Consider the following 25,006-nt stretch of genomic DNA (forward strand, 5'->3'; position numbering starts at 1 on the left):
GTCCAGATCATTTGTAGCATACTTAACCATTTGTCATCTTGTTTTAGACTCATGGAAGAAAAACCATGCTATAAATCCACACACATGGATATATATAGAGAGATATGAAATAAAATACAGGAAATAGAGTTTTGTTATATGTCTATATTTAAAAAGGACTGTAAACATTAACAATCTCCACAAATATTTTGGGCTAACCCATGGCCTCTTTAATAAGCAACAAAAATGAAAAGTATTGTTCAAAATAATGCTTTTTGCAAACCGGACAGCAGATGAGAACATAAACATGAGAGCTGGCACCTGTCATCGAAATACCATAACTGACAGGCAGTGGACTGGAAAAAAGACCATGACAGATTCTAAGGGGCTATTGGTTGCTGCATTTTCTGTATATATTTTCCTGCATTTTACTGAAAAAAAACCCAAACAGATTACTGCTGCTCCAAATAATGATAGCATCTAACAAATATGACAGGCACACTGCAGGTTGGAACAGAATTATTATGGAATACTAAGATAGAAACAGTAAAGTCCTGCTGGGTCATACAATCTACCTCCATATTCCTGCAGGTCTGCTCTTGGCAATGTAAGCAAGAGATAGTTAAGACAAGCTAGAAAATGCATACAAATGACTCACAGAAAAGTGTTAAAAATGCTGAATAAAACACAAAGCCCTTGAAATTAGAACCAAAACAATGGGAAAAAATGGAATTTTCTTCTTCAGCAAAGCAAATGCAATGGGTAAAGTTTCTTTTTATGCTCCTGTTATATGGTTTTACAATACGTGGCAGGAAACATTATTCTGTCTGGATAAAACTGCCCATACAAATCTATTTTGCTTTAAAGAAGAGGTATGAAGGAGAAACTTTTACCAGTGTCTTTTTTTTTCTTTTTTTTTTTCTCCCTCCCTGTTCAATCTCTTATGCCTGGTACATTTTCTTCAGAGCCACACAGCTTATTATAGGTTTGCCTGTTCCAGCTGCTTCCCCTAAAGCTGCAATTTTATTTTTTCATGTTCCCATGTCTCTAACAATGTCTCTTATTAAATAGACACTGTATAGGAAATGTAGTACTGCAAATATTCAGGCAATCAAACAACCAGACATAAATGTACTTGAAAGCTAACAAGAAATGCTCACCAACATCCCCTGATCTCTCAGGGACCTTTCTGCCCACTGTGAGAGGCACAAGCACTCCTGGCCACAGCCATGGGCTCTCCCTGTGCAAGGTCTCCCAGCTGTGGTAAGGCCACCACCTGCTTTCCCACCTCCCCAGGGTCACATTGTAGCAGGCAGCAATGGCCCTAACACTTTCTAACAAGGGGCCAGAACTCCTCTCTGCAGCACTGCCTGGGCCATGATGCCTGTCTGGCTCAGGGCTTGGTGCCAGGGACACGCTGTCCCCAGGCCACAGCAGCCCAGTGTGACATGTGGAGCCATGAGCAGGACAGGCAGATACTGCACTGTGTACTTTGTGCCAAAGCTTAAACCAAACCTGATGAGTAAGGCTTGACTTGTGGCTAGAAGAAATATATTCAACTTAGACTTGGGGCCAATTAGGTCTGACATGCTAATTGGCATTTCCAAAGTGTGAGAACTCAAAGAACAGACTGAGAATAACAATGAAAGATGTCTAAGTGATACCTCCCATGGAATGAATGGAAGTATAAAACCTTTATTTCACATTTTTAGCTTCAAGACTGCTGCTTCCTAGGATTTCCACTGCAGTGTTCACCCACTGGTACTGCATGGGCTGAGCACTTAAAAAAAAAAAAATCAATTCTTAAGTGCCCAACAGAGAACTATCATTAGGAATCACAAGTGAACAGGTGTGAAAACTCCCAGTTCTATTCTACTTGCCATAGTAACTAAGAAAAGAGTGCAGAGAGATACTTGCATGAATATTGACTGTTCCCAGCTCCTTATTTTCTTTTGTTCTGAGATGCCAGTTTCCAGCTCTTGGCTTAGCTTCTGCCTGGTGAGCTGAAGCAGCTCTTCAGCAGCCATGCTCTTGTCATGTTCTTCCCTTTCAAGCTGTGCATGTTTAACCACCATCTCTTTTTTGTGCTCCTCCACAACTTCTAGTAGGAACAACTTTGGCACATTGAACTTGACCAGCTCTTGCACAACCACTCCACACTGAACACGTTTAAGCTCCTCAATGGCTTTCTCTGCTAGGCTAAATAGAAGCTCCTTCAGCTCTTCACTGGCCTCATTGTCAAGCTTTTCAGTAAGTTCTTCAAATTCAATGGTGTGGTCACTCAGAAGATTTTTCCAGTGTCTCAGGTAGTGGGAGATCTCATCAGTAGTTTTGAAGGGGTCTCCAAGTGACAGCTGCTCCTTCTGATGCTCTTTCTGCTGATTCATTTACCAAAAGGAGGAACAAAGTTTTAAAAAAAGAACATCTTGAATTCTACCTCCTCAAGTATGAATTTCATAGCAATGCAAAATTTCATATTTTTTCTTTTCCATGTTCTCGAAACTGCTTTTCAGTGTGCGGAGGATCACCTAGCCCTCAACAGATCAGCTTTGTGAGCACCTAGGAGGTCTGTGATAACTCTGACTATTGTTAGATAAAAAGGCTGTGATAATATGGACTGTTGCTAGATAAAAGAGCTAACATCTAAACAAATGCATCATCATGTGGTTTCACAGCTATGAATTACTGCATGACTAATACAGAATATGGTGGTACACAGTTAAAACCAACTGGCACTTATTTTAAACCACGCTCCTGGCAGTGCTGACCTCTGCTATAAGAACTACATCTTATTTTTCCATTAATTCAATTTCTAATTCATTATAAGCCCTATGAAAATAAAAACATGGAAAATAATTACCTTTTGCAGCATTTCCCGCCTTCGCTTGGTAATGAGTTTCTGGCAAAGCTTCTGCTTTTCTTGTTTTAAATCATGATCAAATTTCTGTTTAACAAAATTAATTTCAGCCTCAGCTCGGTCCAGCAGGATTCCCAAATGACTTTCAGGTAGATGACCTGCTCTGTAATAACAGTGTTTGAAGGCTATTATCCCAAATTCTTAAGAGCAAAAGGATATATGAGGCAATTAGCACCATAAAAGGCTCAGCAAAATAGACACAAAGAATGATCTTTGTTTCTTTAGCAGTGATACCCAGGAGAATCAAACAAGGAAGGGGATAATCAGAGGACAATCTCAGAGATGAGCACAGAATTGAGGCAGTTTGTGAAGATGTATAAAAAGAAACAAGAAGAAGGATGGATAGACAGGAAGGATAGACAGAAAGGACAGATGGGAAGGACAGGCAAGTGCAAAATCAATTACACATCGGTTTGTAATGTGATATTCAAATGAGACATTTTAAACCTTATAAATTATTCATATTTAATTTTTTTCATTTAATGCCCCTGAAACGCCATTTTATGTTTTTGATAATTCCTTCTCCTTATTAAAACAAAACTCTCTTTAAAGAATGTAATCAAGTAAAAAAATCTTATTTTTAATAGACAAAGCAATCATATCCACAAAAATAGTTATAGTCACACTTTCTACTAATTTTACATCAGAACAATTATAAAAGAATCAAAATAAGAGCAAAATTCAATTATCTGAAACAGCAAATTGTCAGTCATAAGCCCACAGTGCTTTCAAGTGGAAGTTCAACACTATGGTCTACCTCCAGTTGCTACAGTATTTAATGTCAAAGAGAAAACAAGATCTCAACAGTGGCTGCAACAGTTAAAAAAATCTCCACCTTCACAAACTCAAATTGAATTTCAGACTTACCTGCTATTACATTTACATTACAAGTTCCCCAAATCTTTCTTATTCAACAGAAGAATAAAGAACATCTTAATTCAGACCGGGCTGTAGGATATTGTGAGTTATAATTTCTATTAAGCACAGTGGACTTACAAAATGTGGTGTTGTAAGGTTAACACAAAACTTTGAATTGAAAGCACCAATTCCTGACCTGAAATTGGATGTTATACAGATACCTTCTAATTTACCTATCCAGTCCCCATTTCTCAAAGATTACAGAGTAAGGACTCAGATGAATCCAAGGCTTTCAAGGTTTCATTCCAGTGTAATACCTGGCCCAATTCCTAAATTAAGGTTGTATCTAAATGTGGTAAGCAAGCCCTTCTCCAGAAAGGAGAGTCTTATTTTGGTTTGTTAGGATTTACTCCTACTGTGACAACTTAATTCCAACCAAAATCCTCAAAATAAATGCTAAAATAAAGCAGATTACCAAATTAGCTTATTTGCACCCACTGCACTGTAACCAGGGTAGCCAGAACCCATAATTCACACCTCCCCATCTTCTGCTCAAGCATCCACAACTATCTGAGCAAGCCATGAAACATCACTCTATAACTTAGGTGCTGGATAGAAACTCAGATGTGCTTTATCACAGTTATGGCAACAAAACAGATCCTCCTTTTGCAGAGCTTTTTCAAAGTCTATCTATTGCATTTCTTTGATCTGCAAAGAGGATTAAAATACCTTTCAGTATTTTTTGAGTAATCCACCAAGCATTATTCTTGGCCAGGTAATTTCTGCCTTGAAACTAATCAATCTTAAACTTGAGTGTTATGTCAAAATCTCACTAAAAGCACCAAGTGTTTTTTTTTTTTTTTGGTAACTCTAAGTCCTCCACCTCCTTTTTGACTGAATCCAAGGCAAAAGATGTGTGAATAAAGGTAATTAATTATGGTGAGAAAGTGCAGAAAGATAATAACCAAGATATTATTTTTAACACCTTCATCTTTTTTTGTACTGAGGAAATAAACCCAGGCTTGCTACATCCAATTAAAATCTCTGTGCAGAGCACTGAAAAGAGTGTGCAAAAGAAAAAGATAGATGTGCTAGAACCATACAGCAAATGAAAGTTTAAGAAAAGCCATGCAACACAGAATGATAGGAAGATGATATATAGCTACCTATTTCTAGGATTTAAAAAACGGTCTACAGTGTTTCAGTTGGTTTATTTAGAGATCCAGTATGTCCATAGCTAAAATTGCAGGTGATGCAGTATCCCATCACAGAAGCCCTATGTCTGTTTATGTGCCAACTCATATTAATTGGTGCTGTGGTGCTATGAGCTAAAAGGCTCAATCCTGGCAAGACACCTTCATTTCTGGTTTTATAAAAATACAATATAAAAACAATTACAGTATTAGGAATAAAAGATGTCTCAAAGGAATCCAAATAGAAATGCAAAACAAAAGGAGAGAAGAAAGGTAATGAGATAGTATAGACTGTATGATAAAACTGCTTGGTCTCAGCATACTGGAAATTTAATCACTGAAGAAATGTGCAGGTACATCTTTGAACAAAGAGAATTTTAATGAAGGAAAATACTGCAGTAATGCCAAGGATGTTTAAAGGGAAATCCTCCCAAAGGCAGTGAGCAGCAAGGAAGGTACAGAGGTGAAGTGTGTAGCCAACAGCAGCAGCATCACAGGTCAATCAGAGAGAGACCTTGACTCCTCTGTATTGAATGAAAGTCAACAAATTAAGGAGCAAATACAGAGAGCACTGAAGTAAAAAGCAGGACTTTGTATTTGACGTTACAGGGAATCAATGTTCTGGGATGCTGGACCCCAGCAAAGGAAAATTGTTTCATGAAAGCTAGAAAAGGAACAGGAGCATCACTAAAGCAAAAAGGAGATCGATACGAAGCAGAAAAGCTGCACAGGCCTGAATGTACATGGAGTCTGAACCACATCACCATACAGAAACCACAGAGAGAGAACCTGCATGACTCTGCCCATGATACTCCAGCTACATCAGGATTTCATCTGCTGAATTGGCATCTTGCTGTTGTCCAGAACACAATTCATATAAATAATTCAGGGCAATAAATGCCCCCCCTATATAGCAGAGCGCTACAAGCAGAAGGTTTTTTGAGATTATTAGAAAACTTCACACTGATGCATTACTGCTGACTTCCACAAATATCCAGCCAAGACATTGCTGGAAAACTACTTTCTATGGACAAGGTCCATATAAATGGTGATTATTAAGAAGAACGAGACCAGCATAAGGTGCTTGCTTTAATCTTTTGACCATTTTAGAACCACAGTACACAAGAAATCCTTGAGGTCTTAAAAAAATTTAAGTTTGGGGAGAAATTTATGAACAAGTTTGCAACCATTTGTATCTAATGAGTCAGAAGAACTGAATTCAATTTTTAAGAGACTGAAGAAGAAAGACATTTCTTGTGAACAAGAAGATACTGGCAAAAGAATAACACAGTGTTTTACCAATATTATAGTTTAAAACCATCAAGAATCTTGCACCTCTGTTGACAGCAAGAACAACCCAAGATAAACACTGCCTCAAGTATTGCCCTTTTGCCCATTATTCTTTAAGAAAAAAACATAAAGAGCCATGAGGGATGGCTACATAGGTGACGATTACAGATTATATTTTAAATTCTCCTTTCCTGCTTTTTGGCACTGCAGTCCAGACTTGATTTTCAAAAGACACTGAGTACTAAAATACTAGTCCAGACAAATGGGATACTTTGTTTAAATACAACATGAAAACTCTGGCTGCTCTATTTCATTTAAAATGTTCACAGCCCTCCCTAGAACTGGTTTGGGTTTATTTTTCTTTTTATAACATTCATTTCTAGTCACACAGAATCCTTTTCAAATTAATTTGAAATTGCCTTGCTATTTGATAAATTTTAAACATACTAATAAAGCTTGATTTTAAAAAGACTTCTCCCCTCAATATCCACCTGCTGGTTTATCACTGCATCTATCTGTGGTATATCTGATCTATATCTTTTCTCTCTTCTCCATTTAAGTTTTTTATTTTAGAGTTCCATTTATAACACTAAGTTTAAGGCACTCTGTTATAAAGCTGGACAAAATAGATTAAGACAGAGCTGTATCTATATTTAGCAAGCAGATTCAATCATAAAGTGAAAAATAAAAGGATACTATGGTTACAAATTTAAAGTACTGTTTAGACCGGACTGCTCTTGCTGCTCAAATTTTAGTGCTCCAACTTGTAAACATTTCCAAAATCACCTTCTAGTTAGAAACTGAAATAAAAGCCTATCTTATGTAATTATGAATTTCTCGTGAGTTATACTAGGCTATTCCAGTTTACCTGTAGAAAACAAAACAGTAGCAAATAAACTGAGATACTACATTCTGGAGTTTTATAATCACACCAGCTAAAGAATGAATTATAAGAGTTTAGCCAACATTTGTCTGAGGAATTACTGCAGCAGCAGGTGTGGGAAGTTACAGGAAAATAACTAGTTCTAAGCCCAGAAAGCCACATGGGATTGCTGCCCTCCAAATGATATCTCCAACTATTGGCACATGTCCTTTCTCCACAGACAACCAACCAATACATACTCTGCAAGTTTTATAGGAGAGTGCTAGAAAAATTATTTTTTCATCTTGGTAATAATACTTGCTGCTTTTGGAAGTTTGGGGGGTTTTGGAAAGTTTTTTAATACATTTAATACATTTAATTCATTTTTGGGGATGAGATCCATGAGTTAATCATGAGATCCATAATTAACTAACACTATGCCTTTCCTTTCTGCTTAATAGCTGATGTTTTGTGACTGGTAAGTGCAATAACAGGCATTAAACAATGGGTGAAACTGATTTTTCCAGCTCAAAAAGTCCCATTTGTTCACTGCAATAGTCACACAGTGAGGTTCTCACAAAGGCTTTTGACATAACCAAATCACCAGAGAAAACATCTCAGACCTTATAATACAATTCCAAAGAGAGGCATGAACTGATGGAAGGGAACTCTCTGTGAAAGACATGTCTGAACTATATTTCTGATTCCAGGACATTTTGTCTTTGAGCCACACAGCTGCAAACCTTAGCAAAACAGTGCAAGACTACTGGAAGAAGCTCTCTGCTCAATGAATCTGGGGGCTAAACTCAGGGTGATTCAAGATAAACTTAGTGTTTTATGATTCCAATGAGGCAGAACACAGGACAACCAAAAAGAAAAGCAAGGAAAAGATACCTAAACACCCTGATAAATTATTTTGTCACATCAACAGATGCAATCTTTTGATAGCTTTTAACAGACTTCCTGCTTCCTAATACTATATTACTTTTAAGTTAAATTGACATTATTGAATAAAAAACACACCTGAAAGACCAGTGTTCATCTAGTTCTCTTAATGCACAGTTCACATATTGTCAGTGACTGACATCAATACAGACATCTCAAAAATACAAATAAAGCTGCATGCACAGGACCAACAGCAGCAGTGTTAGGTTGTTTATCATTACACTGACATATTTTGCTGCCCTGGCAGGCTCCTCACTAATCTCTCCATATGCCAAACTAACACAGTCCCCTGGGTTGCAGCACAATGTCTCCCTCAGTGCTCCTCACAGCCATACAATTCTAAATACCTACATTTCTGTGTGTCTGCTGGGTCACCATTTCTACCTCTCTACCTTGATTCTGAGTATCCCATCACAGAGTACTCAGTCTGCCTGGGTCTGGTATGATATCCCAAATAAATTAAATGTGTGTATTACAACAGTTTATTTCCAGGTCTACTTTTTACTTCCCTGACATCTAACTTTTAATTTTCTGCAACAGGTGTATTCTCTGCTAGTCAAAATCCTCCAGTTAAATTATTTATAAACTTCATCTATTTTCTTTAGAAAATATTCAAGAATTTCCAGCTCAAAAAGAGAAACTATATGTCCAGCTCCTCAAACACATTCAATCACAAGGGAATCAAAATTGTTCTTTGCCATTAAATCCAGATATTTGTGTATAAAGCATGCAGACAAATGGTCTTCACCAGTACATGTTGCAATGGACTCTGGCATGAGTTTTCACATGACTGACAAGTATTTACACAAATAATGGATATATAAAGACATTGACAATCTTACATGAGTCTGGTTCCCACTGAACTCAGAATTAGAACCAGGTACTACATAGGTTTCCAGCAATTCATCTCTGTGCTGTACAAAGTGGACACAGACAACAAAACCTCACCTTAGCACCTGCTGGGATTTAACTAACAAAGGCAATCAGTTACAAAATATTTCCTTAGAATTAATTAAAAGATAACATTTTATGCATCTCTCCTGCTAGGTAACACAGAAAAAAGACTTTTGAAGAGTCTGTTGTCTGTAAGATAACGTAGTCAAATGGCTGACAAGGAAACAGTTGAGTTCTTTACCTTTCTGTTTTGTTAATGAGACTCCGTATCTGGGCTGCTGCGGCATTTATAAGAGCAGAGACACGAGAATCCCTTGACTGTATCCTACTTATAAGATATTCTCTGTAAGAAAATCTTTTACTCAGATGATATTTCTTGCAAGCTTGCAAAAAATCCATTAGCTCTTCAATGTCACCCTACAGGAAAGAATATGAACAAATGTGAACATTTAATTAGATGTAACGCTAATTTTGGCTAACACCTGTGAGTGTCAGAGAAGATTTGTTCATTAATAGGGCAAAGTTTAAAAACTCCTCCAAGTGTAAAATAATAAGCTTGTATCAACTAAACTCTAATGATCACATCAAATGACTATGGTTATTTCAACAACAACAAAAAAAAAAAAAGAAAAGTTCAGAGCTTTTGGCCTGATAACCTCAATACTGTGTGTACTTTCATGAACAGTTAGTGCATGTCCTAAGTGCCCTGAGTTAACAGGTGATCAGATCTGATTTGATCAGATATTCACTATTACATACTATTACATAGACATGCAACCCTGCCAGTGTTAGCAGAACTGTTCTTTACAATGTACTGTATAACTATATAAAGGGGCACATCTTCAAAGGTGTCTATAAGTTGGCTTCAAAGCCAACTCTTCCATGTGTCTTCCATGCTGTACATAGAGTACAGCATAGGGAAAGCCAAGCCCACTGCACACAGGCTGGCTTAGAAGTTCCCCCTTCCAACAGTGGCAAACAGGAAGGGTTTAAATACCTACAGATGGGTGTGGGCAGAGACCAGAGTTAGGCAGACAGTGCTTTAGAGCAGACATTCTGCCAGCATAAATGGCCAAGGTCTGCTCATTACCTGACCCATGTCTGAGCAGCCAAAACACAGTCAAACCTTTTTTCACTTGCTCTACCTCTTTGATCTGGCTGCTTAACTATCTTCTGCACAAAATGCTTGCTGCATCTCCCTCTGACAGTGGCCTATGTGTAGCTTCTGAACACAAGGTTGTGCAGCAGGTTTTAGGAGTGGGCCTTACACACTCTGACACCTACTTTCCAGATGTTGCTTTTTAACCTCCTCCCTCAACCTGCAGGACCACAACGATCATACTCTTGTTCAAGAAGCAGCCAGAAGAAGAATTTCCAGAACTTTTGTAATCCAGAGCACTAACTTTCAACACAAATGGAGTAAAAAACAACCAAACAAAAAAAAAGCAAACCATGAGGAAATAACTTCAGCTACTCTATTGCAAGAGGTTTAAAATGTAGCTGAAAGCAAAACTTAAGTCCTGAACATACTCTCCATCAGCACCCCTTGATAACAGAACCTGGAGATACTCAATCTCTCTAAGTACATAATCATGGTACTTCAGACACACCACAATTTCAATAATCTACATATTTAGACTGGGGAGCTCAGTACATCTTCTGAAGTATATAAGAGCACTTGGTGCCTAGGAGCTTTTGAACATGTGAATATACCCCAAGATTACAGTTGTGTAGATGTCTAGAAGTGCATAATGAATGCATTATAATTTTTTAAAATACTTTCTAAAAAAGTTTGTTATGAAAGTGATAACATTAATCCTGAAACAATTCTCAAAAGTTACTGCAGGTTTATATTCTGTCTTTAGGTTAGGAATGGAGATACCATCCTATTACCTGTACTTTAGAGTAACCTTCAACTAATGTTTTAGCTGCTTCCACCTTCAGTTCTCCCTTTGAAGTGGCATTTATTATTTGTGTAAAAAAGATGGTATGGAGCTCCTTTCTTTGCGTAACAGCCAGATCTCTATAAGCCTTTGCAAAATATTCCTCCTGCTTTACAAAAAGGAACCTCTTCAGGCAGTCCTGCTCCAGCCTGTGAAGCTTGTCCAGAAGACTTCTGCATTCTATAGCAGGCTGCAGAAAAGAAACAAATAAATGCATCACAAGTGATTTTCAGAATTCAACATATTTTAAAGTATCACTGCTACTAGCTCATATAAATTTTATAAATACTTTAGTCACTGTCATTTCAGGTTTATGTGAAGGCTAATATTGAATCAGTGTATGCTTTGTATAGTTTTCACCTGTTTGGATGGCAGGGCTGTACAGCTGCCAGTTTCTAATCCAGATATCACTTCCAAGGCATAATAAAGTCCTTTTAAAATTCACAAGTCTTATATAACATAAATAATATAAAATGCCATGAAATTCAACACAAAGATTATATTTGAATTAATTTTTAGGTTTCATCAATCCTGAAATCCTATTAAAATTAAACAGACTCAGACTCATATAACACATACCAGTTAAATAATAATAAGCATAATTTTAAAAACAACATAAATTAGAAAAAAACCCCTGTTCTACTAAAAATCTTGAGAAGTTTTTTATTATTGGTGACCTACTTTAACCATCAGTTTCTACAAATTAATCCAAGAGCATTGTTTTAGATTTACATTTACAAACCATGAAGTAGTATTAAATGTCAATTACTTTCAAAGCTTCTTTGCCAGAAATATTTCCTCTTAGTTCTCTAGTAAGACTTACATATTCATAGTTTTAATCTCAGATGGCATAAAGTCATTATAGAATCAAAACATACATGTCCCACAGAGCAAAGAATACTTCTTATGCCATCAGAGCTACCTAAAAGCCACAATGTCAGTCTTGTTCTAAATTTCATACCAATTATCTTGAGGAGAACTGCCCTCTGCACTTCATTTCTCTTTCCCAAGAGACACACTGCAGGCAGCAAATAATTAATCAAAAAGGAATAGAAATTCTATGTCTTGGCTGAGAAGGGGAGGAGGTTCATGCTGTAGTTGTTTCCCACTGCCATCCCTTGGGTGTCAGTACACCTGCTGCCCAGGAGAATGGGCTGAGCCAACCCTCACACTCAGAATGTCCTTCTGCACTGGGGCACGTATAAAACCAGGTCCTTCTATAGACAGAAAAGTCAACAGCAATGATAGGATATGGTAAATGCATCAGGACAGATACTGGACTAGCCTTAATTGCTTGCTTGATTCCTACTATTCAGGATTTTCAGTACAAATCAGACTGCCCCAACACCAATACATTTCATACAAATCAAAGCCACTTTATGAAAGTATATTTACTGTGGGTTCACACACTGAGTTTCAGTCAGGGCCCTCTCTCTGCAAAGGCAGGACTTATCTCAGTGAGGTGTAGGCTCCTTCTATGTCCAACTGAAGGAGAAAGCCTCCAGCAGAGTACAGTTCAACTCATCCTTAAGAAGGTGCCCACAAGTATCTCTTCCTTCCCACCTCTTGTGTTTCTCGCACCTCTAGGTGCTAGTTCAGGACAGGCAGAGTCACAATTTAAAATCCACCTGAAATTGGATTTCAGAGAAATTCTACTGGCTCACTAGCCTTGTGCCATTAATTTTATCTATGCAACAGCCTGATAAAGCAAAGTACTTCCCAAGAGCTTCAGCATACTGGAGTACATTTAATGGGTCACACTCTGCAAAAAAAACTTCTCATGTCAAAACTTTAATCATGAATTGTCATAAAAGACCTAAACAATTATGGGTATGTGATATGAACATACTACTTGTGATCCAGAAGCAAAGCCCCACCAGTAACAAACTGTACTATTTGTTCCCACCAAGTCACCCTCTTAACAAATATGAAATGTCAACTTGGGGCATTTTGGCATTTTAAGCTTACAGAGATGAAATATTCAAAACTTACCAGAATCTTTCCAAGCCACAGGAAGTTGTTAAAAATAATAATAAAGGGTGGGGGAAAATCAGTTTTATTGTAAACATCCAATATACTCAAAAAAAGACATGGGAGACTAGAGCATTATAAGGAATCTTACTCTGACTTCATTTATTTATTTATTACAAAAGGCTATTTCCAAGAAAAGTCCACTCCTTGCTCTATAACACAGATTATTCTGCTTGCCTTCACTCATTTCAGAGGGAAATCAGCCCTTGGGTGTGCTTATATTCTAATTTTCTTCAAAAACAGAACATAAATATTGGAAGCGTTTTACCTAGACTGTAAGGTTTATGATGAAGGGAGTTTGTTCTGCTCTGAATGCACAAAATACTTCACACAGTGTCTGAAATCTCAGAAAGTGCTGCAGTAAAATACAGTAAATAAAAGTACACCACTTAGCAATAGTATAAGTGATTATAAAAAAACCCCAAAACAAAAAGGGTAATGACAACCCTTTGTCTTCAGATGTCATAGACTGTCTTGAGAAAAAATCATTTTCTGGTGAATTAAACACAATTTCTTTTAATAACTACCCTAATTATGATATCTGAATTTCTGAACACATTTAATTGTAGATCTTTACTCTTCTAGGAGGACAACTAAGCTGTTCTAGTCTAAAAGAGAAAACATCTCCATAAAACTACCTATGATGCAAAATATCTTGGCTTAAAACTAGATTTACCTTTTCATTAATTTTCTTCATTAACTCCTCAGCCTCTTCACTTGCAGCTCGTACTTTCTGGCATTGAGCCTCCATTGTCTTCCTAGTTTCCAGATTACATTCAGCTGTTAAAGCCACCATCTTCCTTTCATACTCCTCTTGAATCTCTTCCTCCATTGCAAGAAACTGCTTTTTGAAAACTGAACTTATCTTCTTCTCCACATGAGGAAAGAGGCTGTGATTTAAGACCATGTTCTTCAACATCATAGCAATCACCTCCTTACAGATCTGTGTTCGACTGGCCTCCAGATCAGCATCTGCCCGTGTCAGGCTGGCAACCTCCAAACTGTGCAAAGTAATCAGGACTGTTAGAAACCACAGATTATGGGAAATTTCTGTCAGAAAACAAGATCCTTGTATCTAGAACATTCAATCTCCAGATTGCATCTAGATTCACTCAATACTGGGTAGTGAAATGGCAGTCAGGGATGTGCAGGAATATCATAGTATATGAGTTTATTAATCATGATAGTAATTATTCATTCAACAACAGGGTGAGTCAACTTCTACTACAGCAACTGTAATTAAGTATGTCCACACTTCCATTTCAGACAGAAAAAGAAAAATCTTTTCTTTACTAATTCTCAAAACATTCCCTCAGATAAAAGCCAATAGAAATGTCAGACACCCTCCCCACCAAAAAAAAAAAAAAAAGGAACAAAACCAACCTGCTGTCTCTGTTGGGAAGCAGATCAAATGGGCACCTGAATAGACTATAAATTTTACTGACTGTAAAATAGTTCTAAACTCACTGACTCATCTAGATTGATACATCACTGTTTCATATTCTTGGCTGGTGTACTCCCTTCACTGCAGGGAAGAAGGGACAGTTTCAATTTTATGCTAATACAAATAAAATAGCATGTATCTGTCTCTCATGAACATTAATAGAGTTCTAGAAAAGAGATTAAAACCATATAGAAATACAAGAACTTTTAGAAAATGCAATACGTGATGTTGCATATAAATACATTCTCATTTATCTGTAGAGTTAAATTGGAATTATAATTATTCTAATTTCATATACAATGTAACTACTCTAAATTCTACACCTGAACTCAATTTCACACTGGAAAATTCAGTGGATGCTCCTGCATGTCAAATTACATGAATACACAACACTGTATACTTCTGTGTGTGGACCACGTATACACAAATTTCTTTGTGACCTAAAAACATACTTTTAGGGGCTTAAACTCATTCATTTGTTTTGCTTACACTAAATTATTGGCCTAATTTTTCTGCAGAAAAATCTCAGAACAAATTTCAAATCCATAGCAAAGATCTTGGTAAGACTTGCAAGAGAGTGGAATGATACTACATTCAGAATTGTATAAATGAAGATATGCAAATCTAGAAACACTGTGATTTTTGGTCAAACTTTCCTTTCCTTATGAAAGCAAGTAAAGTTCAATTAAAAGTAAACAACTGACATATCATCACTGCCTCCCTGACAGCACAAGAGATGTATTCTCCCCATCCTGAAATTGATGGGGTGGAATTGTTTTCTCACAATGACTCAAATACTTGAAGAGTATTTAGGAGACTGGCTTTGAAATGTAATCATCTACCACAGACTGATTTTCTGTTGCAATTTCTCCACACCACAGAAACACACTGGTGATGGCTGTCCTCATCATGGCAATCTGCTGCAAGGCTGGCTTGTTGGCTGCAGCTGCTAAACCTCGTCCATTTTACCCCCTCTTCTTTATATACAGGAACAGAAATTCCTGCAATTGAAGTACCATGAGCCTGAAACATTTCTCACAGTAACCTGAAGATCCTCTAAGAGCTAATATTTGCTATAATATCCCCAGGGCAACACAAGCATCCAGCTTCTCTGTCCTGTCTACAGATGGACACTGCAGCTGGAGGCACATGGCTTTCTTGGGGAACGTTCATCTACACTCATGGTAAAAGGACTGATCCCTGGGCAGAGTCCTTCGTGCTCCAGGAAAGAGGGCAAGTGATGGCAGGATCAAGGTATCAGGATGTGTGTTTTCTCCTAAGTAATTTTGCTTACAGTCTCAGGACTTCTGCTGACACGGCCAGCTATTATCAAGCTGTTTTTGACAACTTGAAAAAACAGTTGTGTAAATGCACTTAAACAAAAACAAGGAATCAGAGAATGGGAGCTTTTTGCTATATTATTTCTCTAATGACTGTAAGGCAGTTGTAGGAGGCTTTCCTTCATAGATTCACAAATTCATCACTAGCCTGTGAAATCCAAGCCACCAGATTTATTTTTCTTTTTTATTTCCTGCTTTAAGTTCAGCAGCTCTAATTTAATTGAAGCATATCTGTCTTCTGCGAGAAACATCCTGGCTTTCAAGCATCCCCTAACAAAGAACTAAACATTTTAATCAATTGTTCCACTAGGTAATTTCTCCAAAGAATGCCTCATCCTCAGAATTTTATTAGTTACAACTTTCAACTCTCTTTGTTTGCCGGAACAAAAAGTTGCTTAGTCATTATTTTTATGTTCTTCAAGCATGCAATGATAGATGGCTGCCCCAGCACCCTCTAACCCTTTCTTACTGAGATGTGAAAGACTGAATTCTTCACCTCTCCTTGGAAAGTAACACTTCACAGCTCTACCACATTGTTACATAGTTCATAACACATAATTTATTCCTCATCACAAATACAGGAGTTTTTTAAAGCATGCCTCAAAGAAGATTAAAGCTATTCCTCACCCACTTCCCTGTTATTTTTCCACTCTTCTTCATCAGTGACACCAAGAACAAAAACCAAAATGAAGCACCATCAGAACATTTCCTGTTCTTTCCCTCAGTCTTCCCATAGCACTTCTTCCTACTTCCTGCAAGTCATTACAAACTCAACCTGATTCCATTTCCAGCAAGATTCCCATGCTCCTTTTCACCCTCAAGGAGAACTACAGTACCCCTGTAACTCCACATGATGCAAAATGCAGGAGGAGCAATGGTAATAATCACCTGCTGCTGCTGTGTCAGCAAGTGAATAATGAAGCTCCTGGGATCTCAGGTGTATTTAACCTGCAACCCACACTCTTCATTTTCCTGACAGCACACCGGTGAAGAAGGCAATGGAAGGGAAATTTATGAACTGTTCCACCAAACCAAGGGTATCAGCAGAGAGAAAAGTCATTACAAGCCATAGGTCTCCCAGGTCACATCTTTGAAGACAGCACCCACGCTATCACCTTTTGGCAGGGGCAGCTGAAGAAAGGTTGTGGCTGGCGCCCTTCATCTGATGTGCCCTGCTTCTGGTCTGTGGGCTTCATACAGCAGCCAGCAGAAATGAGGCAAGCTCATCACACAGATCAGAAACCCTGCTTCAAGCTCTTTACTCAAAACAGAGAGGCTGAGGGCACCCCTTTCATGCTGCTTCACACCAATGGTCAGTAAAGCAGGAATCCTGTACATATAACTAACTGAATGCTTTCATTTGGTTTCATTCAAGTCCCTCAGAAGAACAATATTTACAATCAACCAGATTAAACGTTTCACGTCACATAGGGAAAAAAATTCCAGCCTGACACTCGGTCTCCTCCAGCCAAGGTACATCTAATAATTTGCTTTAAATGCTCTGCACTCTGCTTGCTACAGTAATTGATGTTTAAAAGGTCTTGCCTCACTTGCTGAGCATATTCAGCATCATAGAAACATGAAAGCTAATGAAGTACAGGTAGCTGATGGCAACCTATTGATGAAAAAGTTGAAAGCTTTTGTTGGACAAAGCATGCAGAGAAAGGATGAGAACAGTACAGAAAGCAGGTAACACAAAAGGGCAGGGAAGGGAAAGCTGAACTGACACATAGAAAATGAAACTTCAAACAGCAAGTGCAAAGCTTTTTCACTCACTTGAAGAGAAAGAGGTTTTAAAAATCTATTAGAGAGATCTGGAAGGGGAGAATCCCAGATGCCAAACACAGAGAAGTAGAGAGAGTTCCTGAGCAAGTGATGTCCTCCACAGACCTAATGAAAGAATACAGGAAAGCAGCTGAGGTCAGGAAACCAAATATAGTTAATTCAAAAAAAGACAGACCAAAACACAACACACTACAAAAAATTGAAACCTCTCATTAACAACCATGTATTTGTGGCTTTAAGTCTTATTATTCAAATTATTTATTATTCAAATCACAAAGAGAATTTTTGAATAGGAGAACTTATAGCTGCTGAATTTAACAGCCCTAAAAATAACTAATGGCTTTCAAACACATTTTAAAAACTAATTCTGAATTTATAAAGTTAAGAAACTACTGTAATGCAACTTTCTGAAGTCTAAAAGGAAGCGAAGCATTAAACAAATTTCCCTTCAATGACATTTTTTCATGAAAACAGAAAAGCCTGTCATTCTCAGAATGCTCATCTCTCCTCTGCCAATGGAAGCTAATTAGTAGCACACGTATTACAAAAGTATCCAGAGCAGAGTGGAGCTCTGCTGTAGCTGTTTCTGTAAAAGTACTGCTTCAAATACACAAGGCTCCTGAAAAGCATGTAATTAAGTAATTTAGAGACATTTGTGGACACTTTGCCTCCACTGTTTCCACTTCAGAAGTGACTCAGAGCCCCAAGGCACAGCAGCTGCACCAACTCGGGATGGAGAGGAGAATGGAAAGAGGGAAGGACAGACAGACAAGCACCCCAGCACTGTGGCATCCACTGTTACATCCAGAGCAGCACATGTCCTGTACCTGTGGGCACGGTGGGTGATGATGGGACAGCTGCAGTGAGGAAAAAAATGGGAGGACAATATCCAGACATTACGGTCTATGTTGCCTTGTCACATTTCAGAGGAGTGAAGATGGAGAAAAAGTCAGACAAGAAGAATCACAAAGAAACCAGTTCCTGCAGTGCTGGCTTTAGTCACAGTACATAAAGAAAGCCAATTTGATCATAATGGGCATTAGAGGTCCTCAAAAGCTGTTGATGTGCTGTTTCACAAATTATCCATTTATTGAGGGATTAGTAATACAGTATCAGTAAGCTGGGCTGTCTTTTGGGGTTTTTTTTCTGTTTAGTCTGTTGTTGTGTTTTCTTGGTGGTTTTTTAAAGAATGTCTACGTGACCCCTCTGTGCAGCCCCATACTTTCCTCCCTTCAACATCTCCCTTCTTTTTTCCTTCCTTTGCATTCCATGTTCTTCTGCTGGGTACAGTCCAGTCTCAACAGAGGCTGTAAACATTTCAGGGCTGGGATTTAAAGAGCTGCAGCACAACAGGACACAAACCTCTGCAGGAGACTCAAACTGCACTAAAGTAGAAGCAGAGGCAATGGCATGAGGTCTGAACACCCACCCACAGCTACTGACTGCCTGTCGTGGTTTGACCAGAAATGGGACATCTGGGATATGTTGTTTTGCAAACCCAAATTCTGCTGGCACTCCTGAGCCAGAGTGGGATGTGCTGCATTTCCCTGGTCCCTGCCTGCTGCCAGGCTGTGTTAGCACAGGTCTGAAGGATATTCTGTCATATACCAGTAGCTGTACTGGCCTGCTGCCAGCTCTGAACTGGGGCAGTTCATCCATCAGTCCTGCAGCACTTACACAGCCAAGCATGAACTCAGCACAGCTCCTGCAGCAGCCTTACAGAGAATACAAATATCAGAGCAGTAAATGAAATTGCTAAGAAAGGTACATGAGCAGTATCTAAGGATGATTTCACATGGGTGAGTTACAGGTTAAGTTTAGCTTTCCAGAAGTCAGAATGCTGACAAAACCAGGGTTCCTGATATACAGCCAAGAAATAATAACTAAACAAAAAACAGAAAAAGATGAAAAATTGAGCTGAGAGACCAGAAGCTCTTCAGAAAACAAAGGTTCATGAAAACCTGATAGAAAGTCTAAGCATTAGCTCTGGCACCAGTTTCACCTACCAAATTCCTTTAATTCTCCACAGCAATATAAAGAGAGTATTTCAATTCTTACAATTATCTGTTTGGAAAACATTTTAAAAATTCAGCATTTAAGAGACTGAGAACCTCTGCATTGCTTGCAGAAAATAAGAAATATGACAAATTGGCGATCTTCAGAAAATCAATTTAAAAAATACATCTACCTATAATAGTGCTACTGCAACACAGTTCAGAAAATGGTTATTTCACTCTTTTGTTCAGAAAAGATACTATGCAAAAAGAGTGTATGAAAGATTCTAATTCTGCTTCTGCTGAAGTCATTCACACATTTCACCACTGATTTCAAAAACACCAACTTCAGCCTGGATACTCACAAAATAACAAATAAGTATTATTGCTATATGCATTATGCATTAATGCCTGAGGAGCTTCCAGCTCTGCTATGATTTCCTCAGATTCTTCTGATCTATCCACGGAGGGTGAGTATTCAGATGACAGAAATGGTAGGACATATCAATCTTTATTAAAAATAATATGGAATAAAGCATTAGGAACAGCATAACTCTAAGACTCTCTTCTGGATGAGATAAATTGTTCCAGGTAGACAGCAGAAATGACCCACATAATTCTAAACACTTCATAGTTAGCCAACATCAAAGAAAAGTGGCATTTTTAAGATGAAGAAAGATATGCATTCATCAATTTTAAATTATTTGTTTTCTTCAGCTCCCTAGTCTTACAGGCTCCTATAATATTTAAAGCCGTTGATATCTGATAAAAAAAAAAAAAGAAAAGTATGGTTTACACACTTGTGAAGTTTCTAGCAGCATTCATAACACAGAACCACAAATGCAGGGTTTGGAGTTCATACCGTGAGCATTCACGGCATCTTATATCAACGTGATCACTATTTAGTTCTATTCCTGCATTGTACACATTTCACAAAAAGAGAGTTCTGAATATGCTCTCCCTTCAAAAATTCTAAAACTTTTAATTATATTCTTTCCAAGTTATGAAAACCAGAAATTTAGCTCCTCATAATTTTTTTGTACTAACCATGCAACTATTTCTCACCATTTTCAGTGTAGGAATAGTCAAGTCTAGGTGCTATGACAACATGATCATTTATTCCCCATCCCTGGCAGTGTTCCAAGCCAGGCTGGATAAGCCCTTGAGCAACCTGGTCTGGTGGGAGGTGTCCTTGCTTATGGTGGGGGGCTGGGACTAGAGGATCTCTAACATCACTTCCAATCCCTTAATATTCTTAATTCTTACTTTCTATTTAAATTCAAGGTTTAAAAAAACAGAACATTTGTTCCATAGCAAATCAAACTGGTGTGTACAGCAAGAAAATTAGATTTTAAAAGAAAAAGTGAACTTCCAAGATCATGGTAAATTGTTTTTATTTTTCTATCAAGGCTTTTTGGAGACAGTTTGATCCTATTCTCTAGTACATTGGGCTCAGTGTCCTCTACCACAGGAAAAAATCAGCTGCAATATACATATATTACTTACTCATTTACTAAAACAATTGGCAGTATGTACAGGTACATATTCAGCTAAAGCTTTGACAAGCTCAAGGAAGCACAGCTTACAAAATGAAGATTAAAAAGAAAAGGTGTAGTAGTGAAAAGCCATTTAAAGAAATTAAGTTCTCTTTAACACATTTGTATCTTTTGAGACTATGAGAATGGTCAAGTTCCATCACACTGGACACAAACCCAAATTGCTCAGCTTTCTTCACATTCTCCTGCAGTCATACAGAAAAAGAGACTCACAAAATTTTTGAGCATGATCTTCTAGTATGCCAGTCAAATATCCAAGTCATATAGCTTCCCCTCATTAGTACTCACTGCCCAGAAACCAATATTCAGTAATACATACAGCAAGGAACCTACTGAGAAAAAAAGCCAAGCTATTTTGCTGCATAATGTACATCAAGGATATGACTTACTAAGACAAAATTCACAAAATGAATAACCAAGAAGCTTCCTTATGAAACATTAAAAGTATGTTTTGTTCTCTAGCCAATCCTCCTGACACTGTAAACTGTCTACACTTCCAAAGCTGTCCCTGTTCATAAATATTGAACACGTGTTCCTGATGTGTCTCCTAAACAATTTGGCACTGTCACTTCTTAGAAGACAGAACACCTTTATGTTGCAAAGAATAAAACAACATGTGGCTCTTACTTTTCAGAGTATTTTTCTCATTTGTATCTGAAAGACTAGAATAATTCCAACCATGAGAGCACAATGAAAAGGATGCTATCAATTATGCTGGCAAGCTTGTATGTGTGTCACATAGACAAAAATGAAACATACCTGCACCAAAACACACAGAAGGGATTACCAAGCTAGCATACAAGCAAGATGATGTTGGTTGGCTGAAAATACCTAACACCCTTTCCATCATCTTTCATAGCAGGAATCACTCTAACTGTGGACACCTTTGTGGTCTATCTACTATCCTCACCCTGGAAAAGGAAAAGATAGCTTAGAAGGTAAAGCAGGTTAGTGAGTGCTGACTAATGTGCATCTACTTTATTCACTGCAATGCTCTACCTCTTTAGAGGTAAACAAAATAGAAACTGAGGAAAGGAAAGGAAGCAAGAGACATATGAACTAACTTTATAAAAACATTAAAAAGCTTCAGCCCCAGACACGTATTCAAACAAGATAACAAATCCTGTTTTATAGGTTTAGAAATAAACCTGTTATAAAAATAAACCTTTAGAAAGGTCTGCAAGAATATTTACCTTTTTAATCCATAACGTATCTGAAAATAGTCCAGCAAATTTTTTCAACCTAGCTAGATACTAACTATCCCTGAAATAAATTAATGCTGAAGTGAGCTTAAAAAAATCTTTGATCCTGTTCTTCTTAACAGTCACAAAATTATTTTCAGGATAAGCCTTCTCAAAGCCTGAGTTGCTATACAGTTATAAAAGCAAGCACCTATGTGCAATTTATAGAGATAAGTTCCCAATTATCAGGGAAAGGCAGAAAATAATAATGCTGTTAGTTACCCTTCAAGAAAGAAAATTCCATCCATGGTTCTGTAACTTTTCAGCTTCTACAGATTTTATAGTTGCATAATACTGCCTTTAGCCTCACTTACCAGGAGGTAATGATAAGACTGCATAAACAACATTTGCTCATCCTCTCATAAGACCTTTTTATAAAATTCAGCTGAAGAACAGATGACCTTTAGCAGTGGCATGTTTCTGTCAAAAAGCCTTTCACAGTACCAGGACTGTTTCTTTGCTCTAGCAAGTGGTCCCAGCAATCACAGGTACATGGTATCTTCTGGCAGCACTACAAACTGTCACACCTTAGACTCTGATCCAGCTGTTTTCAAAATACACTGCTGAACAGTAATGCTGGCACTCAGCAGGGGCTCTCTTTTCTAGGACAAAAGCCACCCTTTTGAAAGCAGAATTTGTTAAGCAATAGTAGAATACTGTGTTTCAGTATTTTCTTGCACACCAAGAAGTTTCCTTTCACATAGTGAACCACAGAGAGACAAAGCAGGGTGTTCATTTGGATTGGAAAACTTGCATGTCTAAGGCCTAGATGGTGTTGTGACTTCTACAAGTGAATCAATATGAAACATAATGGTTCTCCCTTCCCATAGATGATTGTCTAAAATAGTTCAAAAACCTAAGGAAGATCAGTAGTATGTGTAAACAAACACCATAAAAAAAAACAATAAAGAGGAGATACTCAAAACATATTCAAAGGTTTGGTTGATGATAAAATAATAAGTGTGATGTAATAGCAGTGAATTCTTACTCTTCTAAAGCCTGATGCATGTTCCCAGGTTCTTCAAAGGACAGAATATCAATGATTTGGTCATTCATAATGATATCTTCACTAAAGAGATCACCTGAATTAAATTGTGAATGCTCCAGTTTGTGATTTTGGCTTAGATCAGGCTGTGTCTCCTAAAAAAAAGACAAAAAGGGAGAAAAAGTAGCAAACTTTAGATTATAAAAGAATGTATAATGAGTGTCTGATCTAATTTTATTGCAGTTTAACTCTGTGTGAGAAGGTTTCTATTTATCATCAAACTGTAAAGCTGGAAAGAGCAGAAAAAGGCTGTGCAATTCAGATATGTATCTGAAATCAAATATACTACTTTTATTTCAGACTGATCTTTTTTAGTATGCATGTGATCTGGAATACAGATTAAGAAATGGAGAACACAGAACACTTGTGAAAGTCATCTAGGAAGTTGTCTTCCACCTCAGACTTTCTAGGTAATTAAAAAAAATTGCCATGGTATACAAATTACATATGGCAACATTACAGTATTATTAGGTGAACAACATGGAAAAATGAATCCTATCCATGATGGAAGTGATTTAGTTCACAGAGACCTCAAATTGAGGGGTAATACTATTGTGTAAAAACCCCACTATAAATATCTGCTGCTAGAGCAAGCTGGACCTTTTTTACTAATTCATTATCATTATTTCTTTTGTAAAAAAAAACAAGTCACATCCTTTTCATTTAAAAAGGTTTATTTTTCAGACCTAAAATAAATAAAAGTTAGTGATGGTGTAATTTTCAACAGCAGAAAGGCTGTAAGTGATTTGTGAGCTACTCTGATCAGTCCAGAGAGATGAGAGATCACCACTCTTTTGGCAAACAAGGGGTTCAAAGCTCTCAGCACACCTCTCTTAGGACTGCTCCAATCACTGCAATAGTCTCACTAAGGTCTCTAGCTCCCTCCCAATGAAGTTGTTATACTTTACATAAATACAAAAATAACAGTAAGAATGGCTGGAATTGCACCAACTTGATTAATATCTATCAGATTCTGTATTTTCTTTCTCTGGTGCAATATATACTGAAATACTTAAAAATGGAACAGAGCAATGAAAATACTTCATTCTCAATCCCATCTGCTTTGCTTAATCACTGAAGATATATATTATTGCACATTGAAGAAACTAAGACCAAAACTCAAATCCCTATTCCTGATAATCAGAAAAAAATTGCACCAAAGTTGCTGTGTTCAAAATAAGTTGTCTACTCCCTTGGCAACTTCTTATAACCCAGAGACATCCTGCTTCTTATTCTGAGGGATGGAGGGGAGGAAGAGAGAAATATGGAAAGACATGAACAGGCAAAGGGTAATCCTCCTCTGATGTAGAGCCAATATCTGGGTACTGACAGCAGGTTTTTTTTGATCAGGGTGTCATTCTTACACTCACCTCTAAACCTGACTGCACTAAAGTTTAGAGGATGTAGAGATTACATTATCTGTGAGCCAAATTCATCACTTGGTGGCTTCTTATTCATCTTCAAAAACTCTACAGACAATCTTAGCAAGTTAAATCATCACATATGATCAGTAAAAAAAATTAAATAACCTACCCTGACAGTACAACTCACCTGGTTTTTACAACAGCAACTCCATTTTAATATTTGGGTTCGGTAAATGATGAAAAAGACAGCACACGTCAACACAAGGGAAACAAAAAAAGCAATGAAGAATGCTGAAGCACTGATAGCATGGCTGTATAAAATCTG

The 25,006-nt window shown here is 37.5% G+C and overlaps 1 protein-coding gene across 1 annotated transcript in view; it reads right to left on the bottom strand.

Annotated features, from left to right (window-relative positions):
* The window catches only part of EVC2 (EvC ciliary complex subunit 2), a 61,465-nt gene that overhangs the window by 16,002 nt on the left and 20,457 nt on the right, over positions 1–25,006 (bottom strand). The window contains exons 8-14 of the mRNA XM_054295620.1: positions 24,869–25,003; positions 23,261–23,412; positions 13,589–13,913; positions 10,832–11,071; positions 9,180–9,355; positions 2,840–2,999; positions 1,893–2,357 (exon numbers count right to left, since the gene is read on the bottom strand). Of these exons, the coding sequence (XP_054151595.1) occupies positions 1,893–2,357; positions 2,840–2,999; positions 9,180–9,355; positions 10,832–11,071; positions 13,589–13,913; positions 23,261–23,412; positions 24,869–25,003 (1,653 nt within the window). The remainder of the gene's footprint in view (positions 1–1,892; positions 2,358–2,839; positions 3,000–9,179; positions 9,356–10,831; positions 11,072–13,588; positions 13,914–23,260; positions 23,413–24,868; positions 25,004–25,006) is intronic.

Source organism: Melozone crissalis, unplaced genomic scaffold (genome assembly GCF_028551555.1).
Source record: "Melozone crissalis strain CALT ecotype California unplaced genomic scaffold, PUWL_Pcris_2 ptg000006l_1, whole genome shotgun sequence".
NCBI lineage: Eukaryota > Metazoa > Chordata > Aves > Passeriformes > Passerellidae > Melozone > Melozone crissalis.